Below are 21,982 nucleotides of genomic sequence, written 5' to 3' on the forward strand. Positions count from 1 at the left end.
TCTAGCCGTGGGTTAAACCAGCACCATTCACCACCTAATCAAAACAAAGAATTCAGCTGCTCTGTTCTCCCAGAGCGCTAGCAAACTCGGTGGCTAGGCTAGCTAGTTTTTTGGGACATTTGTGGTCGTAGTGACTACATCTGTCATTCAAAAAATATATTCTTTCAGCGATTTTCTTAGTTTTAAGGGTAACTGTTGTATTATTGCCACTTCAGTGATGCTTGCGGAACTCGACTTCGTCTCGTTCCTCACCGCATCCCTGTCGTGGCAATAATCACGTTAACGCACACCCTCTCGTGTAATATTGCTTAATTAACATACTCTGCCATACAGATTGGACACACTTACATTTCATTCATTATAAAAAAGTTACAAAGTGAACCTTCAGGCAAGTTTAGGGTATGGAAAATATGTGCTTTTGCTACTACTCCTACAGATCAAAAATGCACAAATCAGTGCATATTATCTCTGACTGGGCCCTGGGACTGGGGTCATATTATCTCTGACTGGGCCCTGCAGGGACTGGGGTCATTTGAGTAACATCCGCTATGACTCCATGGCTGCCTTCCAACGTTTGCAGGCCCTGGGTAGTCAACACAGTCTGGCGGAGATGTGCGCTCCGAGGTTCACACTTTTCTAATAGGCCTATCTCACAGCCCGCTTTCCACGCCCACTTCCGGTAAATAGTGGTGTCTTTAACATGAGCATTTACACGTTTCTTTCTCTGGAGAATCTAAGTACATTTTCTAATGTAAAAATGTGACAGACCAATATTATTATGAAGCAAACAAGATGGTAAATCAGGTCGAACAGATAGAACAAACCTTACCTTGAGAAAACAAAAGTTGTAGACTTCTTAAATTACCTCTGTTAACATGTAGCGTCTATGGAGTGACGTCACGCTATCACCACTAACCCCGAAAGGGGGCGTATTTAGGGGGGCGGGGAAATTCTGTGAGATAGGCTTATTCTGTTAAGGGCCTGTGCTAGATGCTGTATGGCAAATGCTTGCCTTGATTTCATGTTTACATTTTGTTCCCCTTTTCTTCTTAATTTATATTATTAGCGCTACAGTAAACACGTGTGCCTTTGACATGATCCATTTAACTACTTTTAGCAGATGAGCTTCAATGTTTATTTTAATGGAATTATACTCCACTCTGCCCACTTCAGTAACACCTTTGCAACAAGGAGAATACTGTACATAGTTTGTGTTTTTTGTCCTTTTAGTCACAAGAGGGTGCTGTTCCCTAGGTGTTCTATGTTGCTCTATCATGCATGTATCATGTTCTGTAGACACTACACTAGAGTTCTTACAAACAAATGTATCACAACAGGGCTGGTCGGCCGGGGCTCCCATAGGCGGCTGCCTGGGGCAATGTTCAATGTCATTTGCCAGCATGTTTAGGAAAAAGCTAAATAAAAACAAAAATAACCATTAAGTTTGATATAGACCCAGAGATCAGTGTAAGAGACAAAAAACAATCAAGCAAAAAAGAAAACACCTCTGTTTATTTTTTGCTAAACTGTCCAAGACAGAGGGTAAACTTCTTAGACTTGTGATATGAATGACAGTCAGTGAAAGATATTAGAGGAATTATAGACTATAGGGTATGCACGTGACATCATCATAATACCCGGAAGTTACAGTACGCCTACTGAGTGGCAAGAAACTACTTTATGGCCTTGACAGCGCATACATCCAAACAGAAAAGTCCTATCTGATTGCATTAAACAACGTTAAATAACGTTAAACTCACTTTGCCATTCACTTTGTCACTCAATTTGCCACTCACTTTATGCATGCATACCCTCTATTAGGAGACAGAAAACAATCCTTTGCGATGTGTAGTTTGTGTAGCATGAACTCAATCCGAATACCATCTCGTGTTTGTGCTTAATGCAAAAGCAAATGTTGGAATTAGTTGGAAAGTACTGTGACTAATGCCCCAGTTTCTTAAAAAAATTAAATAACAAAAAAATAAAAGAACCATTTAATTCTGAGGGACAATCATATTATAGTCAATATGCATTTAAGTCCTTCACCTACACCTCACCAACACTCACATTGACATTAAAAGTACAAATTGTACCCGTTTACATTGTACTGCGGTTCCATGTGAATGACACTTTAAATGGGCTAATAAGCCTGATTTGCCATAATATATTACAATTGAGCTCTATAACTTTTATTTTTTTCCAGCTATTTTTTGAGTGGTGCAACCACTCCAAGGAACAGCTTTGTCCCTATGGGACTATGTTTAGAGTACCAATAGGGGGTTCTGTTGCACCACTCACTTCAGACTGGTCTGATTTCATCTATTTTTAGAAATAGTTCATCTTTTACTTAAGGGAGACAACATATATCACAAGTTGTGTGGTCCAGCCCCATGGAGAATGGATATTGTAACTAAAAACAACGTAATAATACTTCCTAAGAGCACGTTTTTATTAGTACATGCATTGCATTCCATATTGCTGGACGATGATGGACAAATGACATCATCTTGCAACAGGCGGTCCCCTTAAAAGATGAACTATTTTGCAAATAATATATTATAATAATTATAATTTAAGGTGTTTTAAAAAAACATATAAGGCTTATTAGCCAGGGATCCTTTAAAGAAATGTCTTTTTGGCATCGGGACAAGTGCATTATGTTAGAAGGGACACATGCATGCCATCACATAGGGTCATTTAACCTAAAAATTCAGGTCTTTTATTCATAGCTCGTCTACCTTTGAATGTTTTTTAGAATTTTTGCAGATCAATCTGATTTTAGATTGACACTTCATTCTCTTCACTTTAAAACTGGCCTCTTTATTTGGGCATGTCATTACAGGCAGAAAAAAAAAGTCATTGTTCTTTTTTCAAAAATAGCAGATCTACCAGCTCACTAGCATCACAATGCGTTGTGAGCTTGTAGATGGGCTATTCTTTTTGCATTTTTTTGCAATCAGGCTTACAGTAAGTGCAGTCACTTTATATTTTGCCAGCGTCTAGTCTGCCATCCCTCAAACAAAGACAACCACCCGGCTCCGTCACCTTCTTCTCGGAGTAGGGAGGAGTCAAGTCTCGTCTTGCCCACCAGGTGAGCCTGACAGAAGGCATGAAGTACTTAGCTTGAAGAGTCCTCCTCAAACCTCCATCTAAGAAATGGCACTGTGACATCACATGACATTCACGTGTGACATCTGTGGTGTCTTAAGGCCTGGTCCACTTTGGTGGAGAACCGGGTTCAGAACCAAATACAGCCAAGATCAGTGATGCGTCATGACATCTTCAGAGAGCTCCATTTCTATCACAGCTTTCCTGTGGAGAGAATTAAACACAGTCTATATTTCACGCGTGCGCGCACACACACACCTCTGACAAAAAAAATTGAGATATGCTTGAGACAAAATCTGTGCACAGACAATTTGGCTCCATCTTAAATCAGATCACGCAGTCAGAATATTAACATACCCAGGCCTTTTCCCATTGTTTTAGCAGCTGTTCGTGTTCAGTGAGTGCACTCCTCCACTGGTTCAAATCTCTGGATGGAATGCTCTCCTCATCTGTTAATTGATAAGAGGCTTTATGCATATAAAACATACCTAACAATGTCATGTCAGGAGTCATGGCAAAACAGCAAAGGTTCAGGGAAACCAATCATTTATCCTCAATTCAAAGTTGATTGCAGGGGCACTATAGTCTCAAAAATATGGAGGAAAAAGAGTGGAAAAAGAGTTGCAAGAAGTTTAACGATGACTCAAGTCTACTCAAAGATGACAAAAAGTGCTCAAGTGTAAAGCTCTGGGACAATGCGATCAGTGTAACTGATGACTGTAACGTTTGTCTTAGCATTTCACTTTCTCTTAAATAGAATGGTCAAAAACAGGGGTGGTTAACTTTGACGACGGAGAGTGCCACAAATTATTTCCACTCACTCCAGAGGGCCACATTGCATATATATTGTAGCAAAAATAGCCAATCTACAAGCTCAAAATGCGTCACAGTGTGACGCGTTTTGAGCTTGTAGATCGGCAATTTTTGCTATTATTTGAATTGAAATCCTGAATTATATTTTGCCATTTTTCAATTGGTACAAATGGACCTTTTCACCCAAACCAATCACCGATACAGATTTAGGCATGCTACATCTGTTGATTAATCAGGTGATGATTAATCATCTACCTCCAATAGTGAGGTGCAGATCGACCTCAGAGACGTCACGTCCTACGCTGGCTTCAGCGATACAGTGGTAACGGGCGTCCTTAAGCAGCGGCCCCTCCCTGAGCCAGCTGCTCACTAGCGCCTCCCCATGGCCCGTCTGCCGTCGGTGCTCCATGACGGGGCCATCGAGACCTTGTCCGTTTACTAGCCAGTGAATGTGGACGTCACTAGGACCTAAGAGGACAGAATGGGACTTCATGTTTGACCCCTGATTGGTCGACAACTCTGCCAAGACACCCGTCACTCCACAGGGCCAAAAATAGCCGATCTACAAGAAGTTCACAATTGTGAGTGAGCTTGTAAATCTGCTATTTTTGGCGAATCGAGTTGTGTAGAGTGAAGTAAGATCGTACCAAATGTGCTCTTTACAGGTCTGTTTTTTATCAAGTACAGAGGGTTTAAGTAGTACGGAATTTGCAGCTCAGCAACACATAATTCACCAGTTATTTATATATTTAAAAAAAGAAACTTACCCTAAAAAGGTTTTCTTTCATTCTAAATGTTTCTATCGTTGTTAATGCCAGTAATAAAAATGATGACGTAACACAACTGAATAAATAGGCACCAGCATTGATAACATTTGAAATCAAGATTTATTTAACCTCCCTAACAGCAATAACCCCAAAATGTTTGAGAATATTATGTACATCTTGAAAGTATTTCCCAATATATACAAATATATTTACATTTGTTTACAGGCAAAGAAAATCCAAGTTACACATTTAACCTACAATATTTCTACAAAAAAAACATCGTTCTTGACACTGCTTGAGAAGTACCTACTTATAAATATCTCATATATCAGGTCAGATTTTCCAGTTATAAAAACAAAATTCAGTACCATGGAACTGAGGCATGTGAGACATGAAACCACATGTCGGAGGTTTTTAGGAAACTCCAATTTATTCAGATTAGCCTCATATACAGTTTAGGTATAGTCCAAATGGGCCTAAAGTTAAGGTACACCAATTGTAACAGTAAAAAGGCAGTTTTGTTGTGAGAAACTTTGCACATGCGCACATACAGCACACACACACACACACACACACACACACACACACACACACACACACACACACACACACACACACACACACACACACACACACACACACACACACACACACACACACACACACACACACACACACACACACACACACACACACACACACACACACACACACGTGGGGGGGGTAAATATCTATGCAGGTTAGGTTGGGGGTAGGGAAGTGATGTCAGGTAATATTGTAGCCACATGCACAAAGAGAGAGCGAGAGAGGAAAAGGAGGAGATAGAGAGAGAAGGGTGAAAGAGGGGACATAGAGAGAATGGGAAAAGAGGGGAAGACAGACATATAGAGAGGAATAAAAAGAGAAAGCGTGACCGACAGGCAAAAACCAGGCAGTGTGAGTTCCTGAAGAAGGGGTTTTGGGTGGGGGTGAGTCAGTGTCACAGGCACCACTCACCCAAGGCCAGGCAGAAGAGCAGGAAGGCCTCCTGGGCGTGAACCCCCCAGGCCTGATCCTTCAGCAGGGGGGGCAATAGTCTCACCTCTGCCTCCCTCTGGCCCTGCACACCGCCGCCGCGAGGCCCGGCGGAGGAAGAGGTGGCAACGGAAAGAGGAGGAGAGGAGGAGCAAGGGAGGACAGAGGGAGTAGTACTACTACTTCCAGATGAGGAATGGGAGGAGGAGGAGGAGGATGCACTGGAAGAGGAGGAAACAGCAGCGGAGGCTGTGAGGGGAGAAGGGAGCACATGGCAGGGGAGGGAGGGAGTGATGGAGAAACGGTAAGAACTGAGGAAAGTCGAGGAGGAAAAAGGGTTTGACGTGCAAAACACACAAGGAAGGATAACAAAAGGTAAATTAGAGGTCTGCACAGGAAATGACCCGAGAATAACCATACCCGGTTCCAAACGGACCTTAACCCATTTAGACCTGAGGACGCATGTGTGTCATATTATACCGATATTATTATATATTATATGGTCTTATATATTATTATACCATATTATTACCGATTTTGGGCGGGAACCCCTTTTGGTGTTTTAACTCAGCATTATGTTATACTTTAGCTATTGAAAAATAGCAGATCTACAAGCTCATAGCGCGCCACCGAGTGGCGCGCTATGAACTTGTAGGTCTGCTATTTTTGAAAAATCGTAAAAATGCGGCACAAATCTTTGAATATATATTCTTTCAGAGCGAACGTTTTTTTTATTTCGACGTCAGGCCTGAATGGGTTAATGGGTCTCGACCCGAACGTACTGGACCCGAAGCAGGCTACATTATACGTACACTGAAATTATATTTTCAGCAAGGCCTTGCAAAAACAATGCTCGTTTCACCGCTGAGACTTGCCTGTCTTGGTTGCATCAAATCTGCAGTAGTGCATTGCAGAGAGTACATTTAGCTGCGCCAATGTTCTTAAATTGCCCTTCGATAATATCCACTACAGATGACGATCCTGGTGGCTTTTGCACACTATATTGTTTCTCTCGTAGTTTGGGTTTAATCTCACTATATGGAAAATGTCCATGGTGTTCAGGCAACGCACTGCACCTACTTGAGATTGGCTGAGTTTCAATCGGCTGTAAACGTCATTCAAACCAAACAGACAATATGGATTTTAGAATGTAATTATACCGAAGCAGATTAAAGCAGCTCACCAGCTCAGTGGCCTTGTGGTTAGAGTGTCTGCCCTGAGACTGGGAGGTCGGGGTTCAATCCCTGGCCGGGTTATACTAAAGACTCTAAAAATGGGACCCAGTGCCTCCCTGCTTGACACTCAGCATCAAGGGTTGGATTGGGGGTAAGTCCCTGCGACATACTAGCGTCATGTCCAGGGGGGTGTACTTGTACATCAAGCTGCCTCACGCTACAGAAACAGGAGATAGGCTCCTGCCCTATGGGCCTCATGGCTCGGCAAGGCTACTTACTAGATTAAAGCAGATGGGGTCAGAGTCTTACTCGAGACACCGCAGCAATTAAAATAGATCTGACCCGTACCTGAGAGAAAGTAAATATGTTTTACCCTGATCCGCTCCAGTCTCGGGTAGGCCCTCGGGTTTCCGGTTTCGGGTTCACCTGTGTAGACCTCTAGTTCCAATGCCTGATTTAAACAGTACTTGGTTGCGCATCGTGACGATCCACATGCTCGCAACACGTCGCAATGTGCAACACGCTGTAAGCTTGCAGATCAGCCATTTTTGATGTGCGACACTGGTACAAATCAAAAGTATAAAGTACAAATCAAGCCACAATGGGGAACATCATAACTATATACAGTACTGTATGCTATCAATAAAATGAGAATGTTACCACAGATGTGAGATTCATACTTTAACTAATCATGCTCTGGGGGGGAAAATCTAGAATTTAAAGCTGAATTAAATAGAAATTGGAAATGAAAACATGGTAAAAGATTGTTTTCAGGGCTCATTTGAAGACAAAAGAGAAAAAAAGGATAATCGATCAGCGTATTTCTGTACATTAATGGGTTATTGTCAGCCAATAGGGAGGAAGAGTAGTAGAGGTTAATATGGCCCTGGGGGGGCAGAAGTGACTTTGTACCATCAGGGTTTCATAGGGTGAAAAACAAAACAAAAAAAGATTGTGCGACTCTGGTCACATCTACACAGTTCAGACAGTGGTTTGAAATCTTCCAGCATTTTTCCCCATTTTGTGAGTCAAAGTTCCCACCTCCCTCCTACCACCGAGTCCCCTCACCCCACTGTAGGGTTGATTGGTGCCGTCTAAGCAATAATAGGGTTCTGATTGACAAAACCTTTGTGCGAATATCATCTTCCTCTTCCTCCAGACGTATGATTCGGTAAATCCACCCAATCTCACGTAGGAGAATACAGCATAAAGTCTTCATAAACATACAAATTGCTGTAACCGCCGACCAGTTTTGTTCTTTTTCTTCCTTTGTATCTTCGCTGGTCCTATACAGTACCTCAACAGGTGGAACATCCATAGTCCACAGACCACGTACGTCGTACGTGCTAGAGGTGTGACGATTGTACACAAAGCTAGGTAGTATAATGACAGCGTACTGAGCAAACCTTCCCTGAGAAATTTAACTACATCCACTAGCCCAAATTGCAAAATAATAAAAACAAACTAATAAAATACATGAATTTAACAAAATCACACCCTCCACACCCACCCACCTCAATCTCACACTGTACAAAAAGGTAACATGCATCCAATTTGGAGAACATCAGGGTAACTTACCAATTTGGTAAACAATGTTTCCAATTTGGAAATTTTAAATAGCTTCTTTACTTTTCTTTTCTGCTGGACTATGCACAGAGAGTTACGACATTCATGAGTTGCCTTGATATTAAATACTTTGTAGCCCTTTGCATCAGAAAAGAAATCCAATCTCTGGAGTCTGATGCACGACCTTAAATTTGAAATAAACGTATCCTCATCTGGCACTGTAAATAGTACTATGTACTGTGAGGCAACAATAGCGTAGTATTCCCTAAAGTTTCTGGGTTAAGGGAAATAACAGGCAAATCTATGGTTTCTCGCTAGCAGCAAGGCTCATCGGCATCTGCAAACTCAATCGGTTGAGATTCACAATCTACGTCAAATGGTTTCTCCTTGGATGGACTGTCGTCAGGGAAACTGTGAGAGGGGATCCTTCCGTTTCCACACTCCGGTTCGGTCTCGTACCCGGTGTCGCGCAGCGCACGCAGCTGATTATTTGGGGTGACTTTGCTGCCGTTCTGGGTCGGGCGCTGTTCCGTGAGGTTCAGTTTTTCCGTCACGGCTTGCTCTGTCGTCAGGCCCGACTCACAGGACCGGTACTCGGGCTGGATGGGGTTCTTGTGGCTGCCCAGGAGGGCCGCTCGCAGCCGCAGGCAGGGCGCCGGGAGGTACTGCATGTAGCAGTTGTACGCCAGCGCAGCCAGGAAGAGGAGGAAGAAGAGGAGGAAGAGGGCGAGGAGGGCCGAGCTATTGTTGTACTGCAAAAACTCCGCTGACGGGTCCAGGGTCTCTGGCCGGGGAACGTTGGGATTCGGGGGGAGGTGATTAGGCTGTAACCTGATGGTAGTACTACTGGTGGGTGGGGTTAGTGACAAGTCAGTTTGAGCCGGGGACGTGAAGAGGTTTGTGGCCGAGGGGCTGGGAGGGGCGCGGGCCGAAGTTAGTGGAGGTTTGGCTGTGTTACCGTTACCTTCAGAGGACCGGGGGCTTTCCGTCTCCTTCTGGCCGAGATTGGTTCTGAGGGTGGTCACGGTGCGACCGGCCTGATACGGCGGTCTGGATGGGGCCTCCAGAGATAGAGAGTATCCAGCTTGGAGGTGGCTAAAGTTCTTCCCGGAGGCAGGGCTCCACTCCAGGGACCAGCACTCATAGAGGCCCTGGTCCTCCGGAGCCACGCTGTAGATGAGGAGGCCAGCCTCCCCTATGAGGTGGAAGCGAGAGGCCTCGGTCAGCGCCGAGCCATTGGACTTCCATATCAGCTGGGCTAGGTTGGAGCGCACCAGACAGGGCAGCTCAGCAGAACTCCCTGGCTTCACGGTGACATGCTTGTAGTCCTGCACAGACAGGACTGGCACTGGGGGATACACAGGAGGAAAACACCATGTTTTTGAAGGCCGACATTTCATTTAACATATTTAGACCTGAGGCTGATTCTAAAAGAAATCTTCTAATCTAAATCCTAACAGTTTTCTGAAAAATGTATGTTATCAGTGGTGCTCAAAACTTTTTCGCTGGCTCATCAGCCATGAGGTGCTGGAATCACAATTAAGTAAAAAGGTAAAGGGAGTGGCAGCGGTGGCCGAACGGATTGCGGCGCGGTCTTGATACCGGAAGGTCGCCAGTTCGAATCAGCGGTCCGACACGTTAAAATTACCACCGCTGAAGTGCCCTTGAGCAAGGCATTGAACCACTACCATGAAATGTTCTATGAGCAGGGCCTGGCTGGAAACAAGTTCTTGAGCTTAGCCCAGATACCCTGGGTAAATATAGTAACTTTGCTTTGGAGGCTCCGCACACTCAAATCTGTGCACAATCGGATATTTTTATTTATATGATTAAGATAGCAAGCTTTCATTTAGCAAGCTTTTGTCATGCTTTCTTCAGGCATCTCAGGCCGCCGACCCTCCAAAATATTTTGTCCAGACACCCCCAGAAGCAAGGATTTGAGTTAAAGATTTGCACAAATTGTCACGATTTTTCAAAAATAGCAAGTGATGCTATATGAGCTTGTAGATCTGCTATTTTTGAATGGCCAAAGTATAAAGTGGTTAAAATCTGTAAAAATGACACAGATGCTTTCTCCGTCTTAATGGGTTAAGCAACAAAAAAAAAGCTTGTCAATGATGAGTCGAGCCCGACCGATGTAAGAGCTCAAAATTGAGAGACTAGACCATTACCAATATGGGTCAGGCTCCAACAGTGAGACAGAATGACATGTTGCACTACCTGTTGGACAGCCGTCTGCATCGCCATTAAGACTCTGGAGTAGACTCCTGGTAAAACAAATATGCATTATGTACACAAGTGTCTAAAACACGCAGAGAGACAAACACCAACTCTGAAAGAAACAGGCCAAACAGGAAGGGGTGCGGTGACCGTTAACAGACAGCTAGTGTGAGAGAAAAAAAACAATGTGGGAAAATACCAGTGACTTGAATTACCCGTGTGTGTGGCTGGGGGCATCGAATATATTCACACAGGCAGTTTTTTTAGGGTCCCAGGCGCAGTAGGGGTCCCGGGCCAGAATGCAGTCTTCACAGGACAGGTATTTGTCACAGAAGGCTGTGGGTGACTGGACCACTCCTGAGTCTGAGCCAGCATATAGAAAACGTGTCTGTGGACACAGACACAGACACAGACACAGACACAGACACAGACACAGACACAGACACAGACACAGACAGACAGACAGACAGACAGACAGACAGACAGACAGACAGACAGACAGACAGACAGACAGACAGACAGACAGACAGACAGACACACAGACACACACACACACACACACACACACACACACACACACACGTTAAGGGAGTCCATGTCCTCAGTGGAACTGGTGGCTTTGCTTTGAAACAGATTGTAAGGTGCACTAGACAACACTAGATGTCACACTTTAACCACTCAATCAATTAATAGTTAAATAAATAGTTTTCAATAAATGCCTCAGTCAAAATATTGCTATAGCATTTAATATGAATATCAGAACGCTCGCCTCAAAACACAGTCGCCACCATTCACTTCAATGTTAACTCGAAGTGAAACATCGCTATATAACATGTCCCGCGAATGTCATTTAATTAACTCAAAACATACATTTTGTAACCGGCGTTACAAAATGTAACCATTTGTAATCATATCGTTTAAAGAAATGAGCTGCAAATCAAGACAGCAGACTTCTCACTTCAGATTTATTTTCATCGCTCGGCAACCGGAGTGTTACGAGCGCGTGCAGAACAGAGTTGTGAAGTGTTATCAATATATATATATTAAAACAGACATCCAAAGTCGATGAGGGCCCAAGAAGGTTAACTGAGTTAACCTCAGTAAAACGGTGGCACAACCTAAACCTATTCCTAAACTTAACCCCAGTAAAACTATACCTAACCCTAAACTTATTTCTAACCCTTATCCTTGCAAGATTGCAAGATGCAAGATTACAAGAACCGCCCCACAGAGCAGCTGGCGTGCGGTTGGCAGAAAGAAAATGAGGGCAAGGGTGTTTCGAGGCGAGCATTCCAGTTACCTAATAAGTAAAATAATTATGTATATGATCTTACACCAGCAAGTTTCCAATTCTATAACCCACTACATGAATACACACCTGTGAGGACAGCACTAAGTTCTTAATGGACTCAGAGTTCTTCAGTAGTTGAATCTCTTCCACGCTGTGTACGTCTCCTTCATACACTACCGACTTGTGTAAGACTCCCTTGTCTATGGAGCAGAAATAAAAGGGAAAAGCATGCTGAACATGTAGACTTTCACAGCATAGTTTTAGACTAGTTATTATTTATGCATGATTAAGAGGATAATCTAAGCCAGTGGCTCTCAAAGTGGGCTCAGGGACCCCGAGGGGTTCTTGAGGGGGTCCCCAGCAAACATCAGGACCTGATGATGTTTGAAATTACCTGAGGCATATATATTTAAAAAATCACACCCGTGTGAACTGAGTGGTGCAAGGTCTTATATAGCCTGATCAGCTGTGGTCTGACGTAATGTCAGTGACCATAGTAACCATGCTCATTCTTTTGGGCCCCCACGTACAGGTACACACATACACGGGTACAAACAAAGCCGGTTGTTGGAGTGGTTTGCACCACTCAAAAAAAGATATAATCTTGAAAAAAATGGCACTACACAACATTCAGCCACTAGATCAGGGGACCCCACTTTTTGGCCGGGGACCCCCGGAAATGCTTTGGCAACGTCTCGGGACCCCCCCATTGTTATAATTTAGCTATTTAAAAATAGCAGATCTACAAGCTCATAGCGCGCCACCACCGAGTGGCGCGCTACGAGCTTGTAGATCTGCTACTTAAAACCTTTGCTTCTGTAGAACGCCACAACGGTAAGGCCTTCCGGTCTGATTTACGGATATGTTATAGAGCTCCACGAGACGCACGCGTGGAACTGTAGTACGTCCTCGGGCGACCTTTCTAGTCGACATGGCACGCGCGAACGTTCCACTACACCGAGTGGCGCGCTACGAGCTTGTAGATCTGCCACTTAAAACCTTTGCTTCTGTAGAACGCCACAACGGAAAGGCCTTCCGGTCTGATTTAGGGATATGTTATAGAGCTCCACGAGACGCACGCGTGGAACTGTAGTACGTCCTCGGGCGACCTTTCTAGTCGACATGGCGCGCGCGAACGTTCCACTACACCGAGTGGCGCGCTACGAGCTTGTAGATCTGCTACTTAAAACCTTTGCTTCTGTAGAACGCCACAACGGTAAGGCCTTCCGGTCTGATTTAGGGATATGTTATAGAGCTCCACGAGACGCACGCGTGGAACTGTAGTACGTCCTCGGGCGACCTTTCTAGTCGACATGGCGCGCGCGAACGTTCCACTACACCGAGTGGCGCGCTACGAGCTTGTAGATCTGCTACTTAAAACCTTTGCTTCTGTAGAACGCCACAACGGTAAGGCCTTCCGGTCTGATTTAGGGATATGTTATAGAGCTCCACGAGACGCACGCGTGGAACTGTAGTACGTCCTCGGGCGACCTTTCTAGTCGACATGGCGCGCGCGAACGTTCCACTACACCGAGTGGCGCGCTACGAGCTTGTAGATCTGCTACTTAAAACCTTTGCTTCTGTAGAACGCCACAACGGTAAGGCCTTCCGGTCTGATTTAGGGATATGTTATAGAGCTCCACGAGACGCACGCGTGGAACTGTAGTACGTCCTCGGGCGACCTTTCTAGTCGACATGGCACGCGCGAACGTTCCACTACACCGAGTGGCGCGCTACGAGCTTGTAGATCTGCCACTTAAAACCTTTGCTTCTGTAGAACGCCACAACAGAAAGGCCTTCCGGTCTGATTTAGGGATATGTTATAGAGCTCCACGAGACGCACGCGTGGAACTGTAGTACGTCCTCGGGCGACCTTTCTAGTCGACATGGCGCGCGCGAACGTTCCACTACACCGAGTGGCGCGCTACGAGCTTGTAGATCTGCTACTTAAAACCTTTGCTTCTGTAGAACGCCACAACGGTAAGGCCTTCCGGTCTGATTTAGGGATATGTTATAGAGCTCCACGAGACGCACGCGTGGAACTGTAGTACGTCCTCGGGCGACCTTTCTAGTCGACATGGCGCGCGCGAACGTTCCACTACACCGAGTGGCGCGCTACGAGCTTGTAGATCTGCTACTTAAAACCTTTGCTTCTGTAGAACGCCACAACGGTAAGGCCTTCCGGTCTGATTTAGGGATATGTTATAGAGCTCCACGAGACGCACGCGTGGAACTGTAGTACGTCCTCGGGCGACCTTTCTAGTCGACATGGCGCGCGCGAACGTTCCACTACACCGAGTGGCGCGCTACGAGCTTGTAGATCTGCTACTTAAAACCTTTGCTTCTGTAGAACGCCACAACGGTAAGGCCTTCCGGTCTGATTTAGGGATATGTTATAGAGCTCCACGAGACGCACGCGTGGAACTGTAGTACGTCCTCGGGCGACCTTTCTAGTCGACATGGCGCGCGCGAACGTTCCACTACACCGAGTGGCGCGCTACGAGCTTGTAGATCTGCCACTTAAAACCTTTGCTTCTGTAGAACGCCACAACGGAAAGGCCTTCCGGTCTGATTTAGGGATATGTTATAGAGCTCCACGAGACGCACGCGTGGAACTGTAGTACGTCCTCGGGCGACCTTTCTAGTCGACATGGCGCGCGCGAACGTTCCACTACACCGAGTGGCGCGCTACGAGCTTGTAGATCTGCTACTTAAAACCTTTGCTTCTGTAGAACGCCACAACGGTAAGGCCTTCCGGTCTGATTTAGGGATATGTTATAGAGCTCCACGAGACGCACGCGTGGAACTGTAGTACGTCCTCGGGCGACCTTTCTAGTCGACATGGCGCGCGCGAACGTTCCACTACACCGAGTGGCGCGCTACGAGCTTGTAGATCTGCTACTTAAAACCTTTGCTTCTGTAGAACGCCACAACGGTAAGGCCTTCCGGTCTGATTTAGGGATATGTTATAGAGCTCCACGAGACGCACGCGTGGAACTGTAGTACGTCCTCGGGCGACCTTTCTAGTCGACATGGCGCGCGCGAACGTTCCACTACACCGAGTGGCGCGCTACGAGCTTGTAGATCTGCTACTTAAAACCTTTGCTTCTGTAGAACGCCACAACGGTAAGGCCTTCCGGTCTGATTTAGGGATATGTTATAGAGCTCCACGAGACGCACGCGTGGAACTGTAGTACGTCCTCGGGCGACCTTTCTAGTCGATATGGCACGCGCGAACGTTCCACTACACCGAGTGGCGCGCTACGAGCTTGTAGATCTGCCACTTAAAACCTTTGCTTCTGTAGAACGCCACAACGGAAAGGCCTTCCGGTCTGATTTAGGGATATGTTATAGAGCTCCACGAGACGCACGCGTGGAACTGTAGTACGTCCTCGGGCGACCTTTCTAGTCGACATGGCGCGCGCGAACGTTCCACTACACCGAGTGGCGCGCTACGAGCTTGTAGATCTGCTACTTAAAACCTTTGCTTCTGTAGAACGCCACAACGGTAAGGCCTTCCGGTCTGATTTAGGGATATGTTATAGAGCTCCACGAGACGCACGCGTGGAACTGTAGTACGTCCTCGGGCGACCTTTCTAGTCGACATGGCGCGCGCGAACGTTCCACTACACCGAGTGGCGCGCTACGAGCTTGTAGATCTGCTACTTAAAACCTTTGCTTCTGTAGAACGCCACAACGGTAAGGCCTTCCGGTCTGATTTAGGGATATGTTATAGAGCTCCACGAGACGCACGCGTGGAACTGTAGTACGTCCTCGGGCGACCTTTCTAGTCGACATGGCGCGCGCGAACGTTCCACTACACCGAGTGGCGCGCTACGAGCTTGTAGATCTGCTACTTAAAACCTTTGCTTCTGTAGAACGCCACAACGGTAAGGCCTTCCGGTCTGATTTAGGGATATGTTATAGAGCTCCACGAGACGCACGCGTGGAACTGTAGTACGTCCTCGGGCGACCTTTCTAGTCGACATGGCGCGCGCGAACGTTCCACTACACCGAGTGGCGCGCTACGAGCTTGTAGATCTGCCACTTAAAACCTTTGCTTCTGTAGAACGCCACAACGGTAAGGCCTTCCGGTCTGATTTAGGGATATGTTATAGAGCTCCACGAGACGCACGCGTGGAACTGTAGTACGTCCTCGGGCGACCTTTCTAGTCGACATGGCGCGCGCGAACGTTCCACTACACCGAGTGGCGCGCTACGAGCTTGTAGATCTGCTACTTAAAACCTTTGCTTCTGTAGAACGCCACAACGGTAAGGCCTTCCGGTCTGATTTACGGATATGTTATAGAGCTCCACGAGACGCACGCGTGGAACTGTAGTACGTCCTCGGGCGACCTTTCTAGTCGACATGGCGCGCGCGAACGTTCCACTACACCGAGTGGCGCGCTACGAGCTTGTAGATCTGCCACTTAAAACCTTTGCTTCTGTAGAACGCCACAACGGTAAGGCCTTCCGGTCTGATTTAGGGATATGTTATAGAGCTCCACGAGACGCACGCGTGGAACTGTAGTACGTCCTCGGGCGACCTTTCTAGTCGACATGGCGCGCGCGAACGTTCCACTACACCGAGTGGCGCGCTACGAGCTTGTAGATCTGCTACTTAAAACCTTTGCTTCTGTAGAACGCCACAACGGTAAGGCCTTCCGGTCTGATTTAGGGATATGTTATAGAGCTCCACGAGACGCACGCGTGGAACTGTAGTACGTCCTCGGGCGACCTTTCTAGTCGACATGGCGCGCGCGAACGTTCCACTACACCGAGTGGCGCGCTACGAGCTTGTAGATCTGCCACTTAAAACCTTTGCTTCTGTAGAACGCCACAACGGAAAGGCCTTCCGGTCTGATTTAGGGATATGTTATAGAGCTCCACGAGACGCACGCGTGGAACTGTAGTACGTCCTCGGGCGACCTTTCTAGTCGACATGGCGCGCGCGAACGTTCCACTACACCGAGTGGCGCGCTACGAGCTTGTAGATCTGCTACTTAAAACCTTTGCTTCTGTAGAACGCCACAACGGTAAGGCCTTCCGGTCTGATTTAGGGATATGTTATAGAGCTCCACGAGACGCACGCGTGGAACTGTAGTACGTCCTCGGGCGACCTTTCTAGTCGACATGGCGCGCGCGAACGTTCCACTACACCGAGTGGCGCGCTACGAGCTTGTAGATCTGCTACTTAAAACCTTTGCTTCTGTAGAACGCCACAACGGTAAGGCCTTCCGGTCTGATTTAGGGATATGTTATAGAGCTCCACGAGACGCACGCGTGGAACTGTAGTACGTCCTCGGGCGACCTTTCTAGTCGACATGGCGCGCGCGAACGTTCCACTACACCGAGTGGCGCGCTACGAGCTTGTAGATCTGCTACTTAAAACCTTTGCTTCTGTAGAACGCCACAACGGTAAGGCCTTCCGGTCTGATTTAGGGATATGTTATAGAGCTCCACGAGACGCACGCGTGGAACTGTAGTACGTCCTCGGGCGACCTTTCTAGTCGACATGGCACGCGCGAACGTTCCACTACACCGAGTGGCGCGCTACGAGCTTGTAGATCTGCCACTTAAAACCTTTGCTTCTGTAGAACGCCACAACGGAAAGGCCTTCCGGTCTGATTTAGGGATATGTTATAGAGCTCCACGAGACGCACGCGTGGAACTGTAGTACGTCCTCGGGCGACCTTTCTAGTCGACATGGCGCGCGCGAACGTTCCACTACACCGAGTGGCGCGCTACGAGCTTGTAGATCTGCTACTTAAAACCTTTGCTTCTGTAGAACGCCACAACGGTAAGGCCTTCCGGTCTGATTTAGGGATATGTTATAGAGCTCCACGAGACGCACGCGTGGAACTGTAGTACGTCCTCGGGCGACCTTTCTAGTCGACATGGCGCGCGCGAACGTTCCACTACACCGAGTGGCGCGCTACGAGCTTGTAGATCTGCTACTTAAAACCTTTGCTTCTGTAGAACGCCACAACGGTAAGGCCTTCCGGTCTGATTTAGGGATATGTTATAGAGCTCCACGAGACGCACGCGTGGAACTGTAGTACGTCCTCGGGCGACCTTTCTAGTCGACATGGCGCGCGCGAACGTTCCACTACACCGAGTGGCGCGCTACGAGCTTGTAGATCTGCTACTTAAAACCTTTGCTTCTGTAGAACGCCACAACGGTAAGGCCTTCCGGTCTGATTTAGGGATATGTTATAGAGCTCCACGAGACGCACGCGTGGAACTGTAGTACGTCCTCGGGCGACCTTTCTAGTCGACATGGCGCGCGCGAACGTTCCACTACACCGAGTGGCGCGCTACGAGCTTGTAGATCTGCCACTTAAAACCTTTGCTTCTGTAGAACGCCACAACGGTAAGGCCTTCCGGTCTGATTTAGGGATATGTTATAGAGCTCCACGAGACGCACGCGTGGAACTGTAGTACGTCCTCGGGCGACCTTTCTAGTCGACATGGCGCGCGCGAACGTTCCACTACACCGAGTGGCGCGCTACGAGCTTGTAGATCTGCTACTTAAAACCTTTGCTTCTGTAGAACGCCACAACGGTAAGGCCTTCCGGTCTGATTTACGGATATGTTATAGAGCTCCACGAGACGCACGCGTGGAACTGTAGTACGTCCTCGGGCGACCTTTCTAGTCGACATGGCGCGCGCGAACGTTCCACTACACCGAGTGGCGCGCTACGAGCTTGTAGATCTGCCACTTAAAACCTTTGCTTCTGTAGAACGCCACAACGGTAAGGCCTTCCAGTCTGATTTAGGGATATGTTATAGAGCTCCACGAGACGCACGCGTGGAACTGTAGTACGTCCTCGGGCGACCTTTCTAGTCGACATGGCGCGCGCGAACGTTCCACTACACCGAGTGGCGCGCTACGAGCTTGTAGATCTGCTACTTAAAACCTTTGCTTCTGTAGAACGCCACAACGGTAAGGCCTTCCGGTCTGATTTAGGGATATGTTATAGAGCTCCACGAGACGCACGCGTGGAACTGTAGTACGTCCTCGGGCGACCTTTCTAGTCGACATGGCGCGCGCGAACGTTCCACTACACCGAGTGGCGCGCTACGAGCTTGTAGATCTGCTACTTAAAACCTTTGCTTCTGTAGAACGCCACAACGGTAAGGCCTTCCGGTCTGATTTACGGATATGTTATAGAGCTCCACGAGACGCACGCGTGGAACTGTAGTACGTCCTCGGGCGACCTTTCTAGTCGACATGGCGCGCGCGAACGTTCCACTACACCGAGTGGCGCGCTACGAGCTTGTAGATCTGCCACTTAAAACCTTTGCTTCTGTAGAACGCCACAACGGTAAGGCCTTCCGGTCTGATTTAGGGATATGTTATAGAGCTCCACGAGACGCACGCGTGGAACTGTAGTACGTCCTCGGGCGACCTTTCTAGTCGACATGGCGCGCGCGAACGTTCCACTACACCGAGTGGCGCGCTACGAGCTTGTAGATCTGCTACTTAAAACCTTTGCTTCTGTAGAACGCCACAACGGTAAGGCCTTCCGGTCTGATTTAGGGATATGTTATAGAGCTCCACGAGACGCACGCGTGGAACTGTAGTACGTCCTCGGGCGACCTTTCTAGTCGACATGGCGCGCGCGAACGTTCCACTACACCGAGTGGCGCGCTACGAGCTTGTAGATCTGCTACTTAAAACCTTTGCTTCTGTAGAACGCCACAACGGTAAGGCCTTCCGGTCTGATTTACGGATATGTTATAGAGCTCCACGAGACGCACGCGTGGAACTGTAGTACGTCCTCGGGCGACCTTTCTAGTCGACATGGCGCGCGCGAACGTTCCACTACACCGAGTGGCGCGCTACGAGCTTGTAGATCTGCCACTTAAAACCTTTGCTTCTGTAGAACGCCACAACGGTAAGGCCTTCCGGTCTGATTTAGGGATATGTTATAGAGCTCCACGAGACGCACGCGTGGAACTGTAGTACGTCCTCGGGCGACCTTTCTAGTCGACATGGCGCGCGCGAACGTTCCACTACACCGAGTGGCGCGCTACGAGCTTGTAGATCTGCTACTTAAAACCTTTGCTTCTGTAGAACGCCACAACGGTAAGGCCTTCCGGTCTGATTTAGGGATATGTTATAGAGCTCCACGAGACGCACGCGTGGAACTGTAGTACGTCCTCGGGCGACCTTTCTAGTCGACATGGCGCGCGCGAACGTTCCACTACACCGAGTGGCGCGCTACTAGCTTGTAGATCTGCTACTTAAGACCTTTGCTTCTGTAGAACGCAGCAACGGTAAGGCCTTCCGGTCTGATTTACGGATATGTTATAGAGCTCCACGAGACGCACGCGTGGAACTGTAGTACGTCCTCGGGCGACCTTTCTAGTCGACATGGCACACGCGAACGTAAAAACCTTTGCTTCTTTAGAACGCCACAACGGTAAGGCCCTCCGGTCTGCTTTTCGGATAGGTTATAGAGCTCCCAGATACGCACGCGTAGAACTGTAGTACGTCCTCGGGCGACCTTTCTAGTCGACATGGCGCGCGCGAACGTTCCACTACACCGAGTGGTGCGCTACGAGCTTGTAGATCTGCTATTTAAAACCTTTGCTTCTGTAGAACGCCACAACGGTAAGGCCTTCCGGTCTGATTTTCATATGTTATAGAGCCCAGCAACACCGGCCGACACCTCCAAGGCTTCCTGGGTGATGGCGAGGAGGAGGAGGAGGGCTGCCACGTCACCTCACAGTCCAACTGTCTGTGTACGCCTCTGCTGTGCCTGAGGGAGGCACGCGCGCACACACACGCACGCGCACACACTCACCTGCCCAGGCCATTGATGCCAGACGACCCTCGGGCCAGGCACTGCAGCCTCAGCCTCTCCACGGGATCTGAACTCACACACAGACGTCTCTTGGCGTCCAGCGCCATCTCTCGGTCGTGCCTCGACGTCCTGGCCATGGCTGAACACACAGAGCACATTAATATAATGTGTAACATTATAGTGGATGCAGTTAGCTTAATGCTAATTCCGATTAGCATAGTTAGCTTCTTATCCATGCTACTGGTTTATCACAATACAAACTCGGACTCATTACATAACATGCAAATCACACCACCACTCAATATAAAAATAAAACGTTGTCTTATAAAGCAGCATATACTTTGTTTACATTCAGACCCATGGCTTTGTACAACTACTGGCCAAAGTTGAAGTTCATATAGTTGTAAAACATTCACCATAAAAGCCAAAATCGCGACAGAGTCAGCTATTCATTCATTACTAACTATTTCACAGACCTTGATGTGACTGTTAGCTGTGATAAAGTAAAGTAAACAAAGTGATGATGAATGACACGACACGAAACACACACGTAGGGTGTAGCTCTTCTCACAACATTGACGACACAGGTCGGTTCTTTATAAACGGGCATTTATTGGGCATTCTTCTCATCCCTCTGCTGTTCCATGCCGTGAGAACTATGTTCACACAAAATAATAAACACATAAACAATCAACAAATTACGTCGCAATACATAATATTGATCAAACAAAGAAATACAAAACATGTAGAAATGCGCGATGCGCAGGTGAACGTGTCCGTCAAAACACCACAATACAACACAACAAAGATAACTCTCAAATAATAATACCTCGTTGGCCGCTTGTTGTGTAAAGAGGTTCTTGATGCTTCTTGAGTTTCATACAGTCCTTTGAATGTCCTTTTGACCGTGTTTAATAACTTTAAACAGTTCAAACACACTACTCTGCTGCGAGTGTGCTTCCTTGTGCAGACCAGAGTCTGAATGAGTGAGAGAAATGTTTGTACCACCTGTGTGCAATGCCAGGCAATCATGCATCAATCAGTCAATCAATCATGGTCCAGTGTTGCTACTGACAGACAGGGAACTTGGTTCTGCCTCAGAAAGTTATCATCACATCATGTTTACATTTTTAACCTCATATGAAATCAATTATGAACCACATATTTATTATTGTATCATGACATTATTATGAATTATGCTTTATGAACTTATGA

The 21,982-nt window shown here is 47.3% G+C and overlaps 1 protein-coding gene across 2 annotated transcripts; it reads right to left on the reverse strand.

Moving 5' to 3' along the window:
- Positions 1-2,876: 2,876 nt before the first annotated feature.
- Positions 2,877-21,719, reverse strand: LOC306940153 (semaphorin-4D-like). 2 transcript variants are annotated; one of them, XM_079525159.1, is made up of 10 exons: positions 21,597-21,719; positions 20,768-20,906; positions 12,042-12,154; positions 10,879-11,051; positions 10,664-10,710; positions 9,408-9,791; positions 5,685-5,951; positions 4,177-4,389; positions 3,466-3,557; positions 2,877-3,312 (listed from the first exon to the last, which is right to left on the reverse strand). In XM_079525159.1, exons 2-10 carry the CDS (start codon positions 20,778-20,780, stop codon positions 3,283-3,285), a joined length of 1,332 nt encoding a protein of 443 aa, XP_079381285.1. In that variant the 5' UTR covers positions 20,781-20,906; positions 21,597-21,719; the 3' UTR covers positions 2,877-3,282. The 2 variants fall into 2 exon arrangements, with proteins under 2 accessions (XP_079381285.1, XP_079381284.1); XM_079525158.1 differs by lacking the exons at positions 2,877-3,312; positions 3,466-3,557; positions 4,177-4,389; positions 5,685-5,951 and having other exon boundaries at positions 8,404-9,791.
- Positions 21,720-21,982: the final 263 nt, after the last annotated feature.

The sequence above is a fragment of the Electrona antarctica genome (genome assembly GCF_951216825.1).
Source record: "Electrona antarctica genome assembly, chromosome: 16".
Lineage (NCBI taxonomy): Eukaryota > Metazoa > Chordata > Actinopteri > Myctophiformes > Myctophidae > Electrona > Electrona antarctica.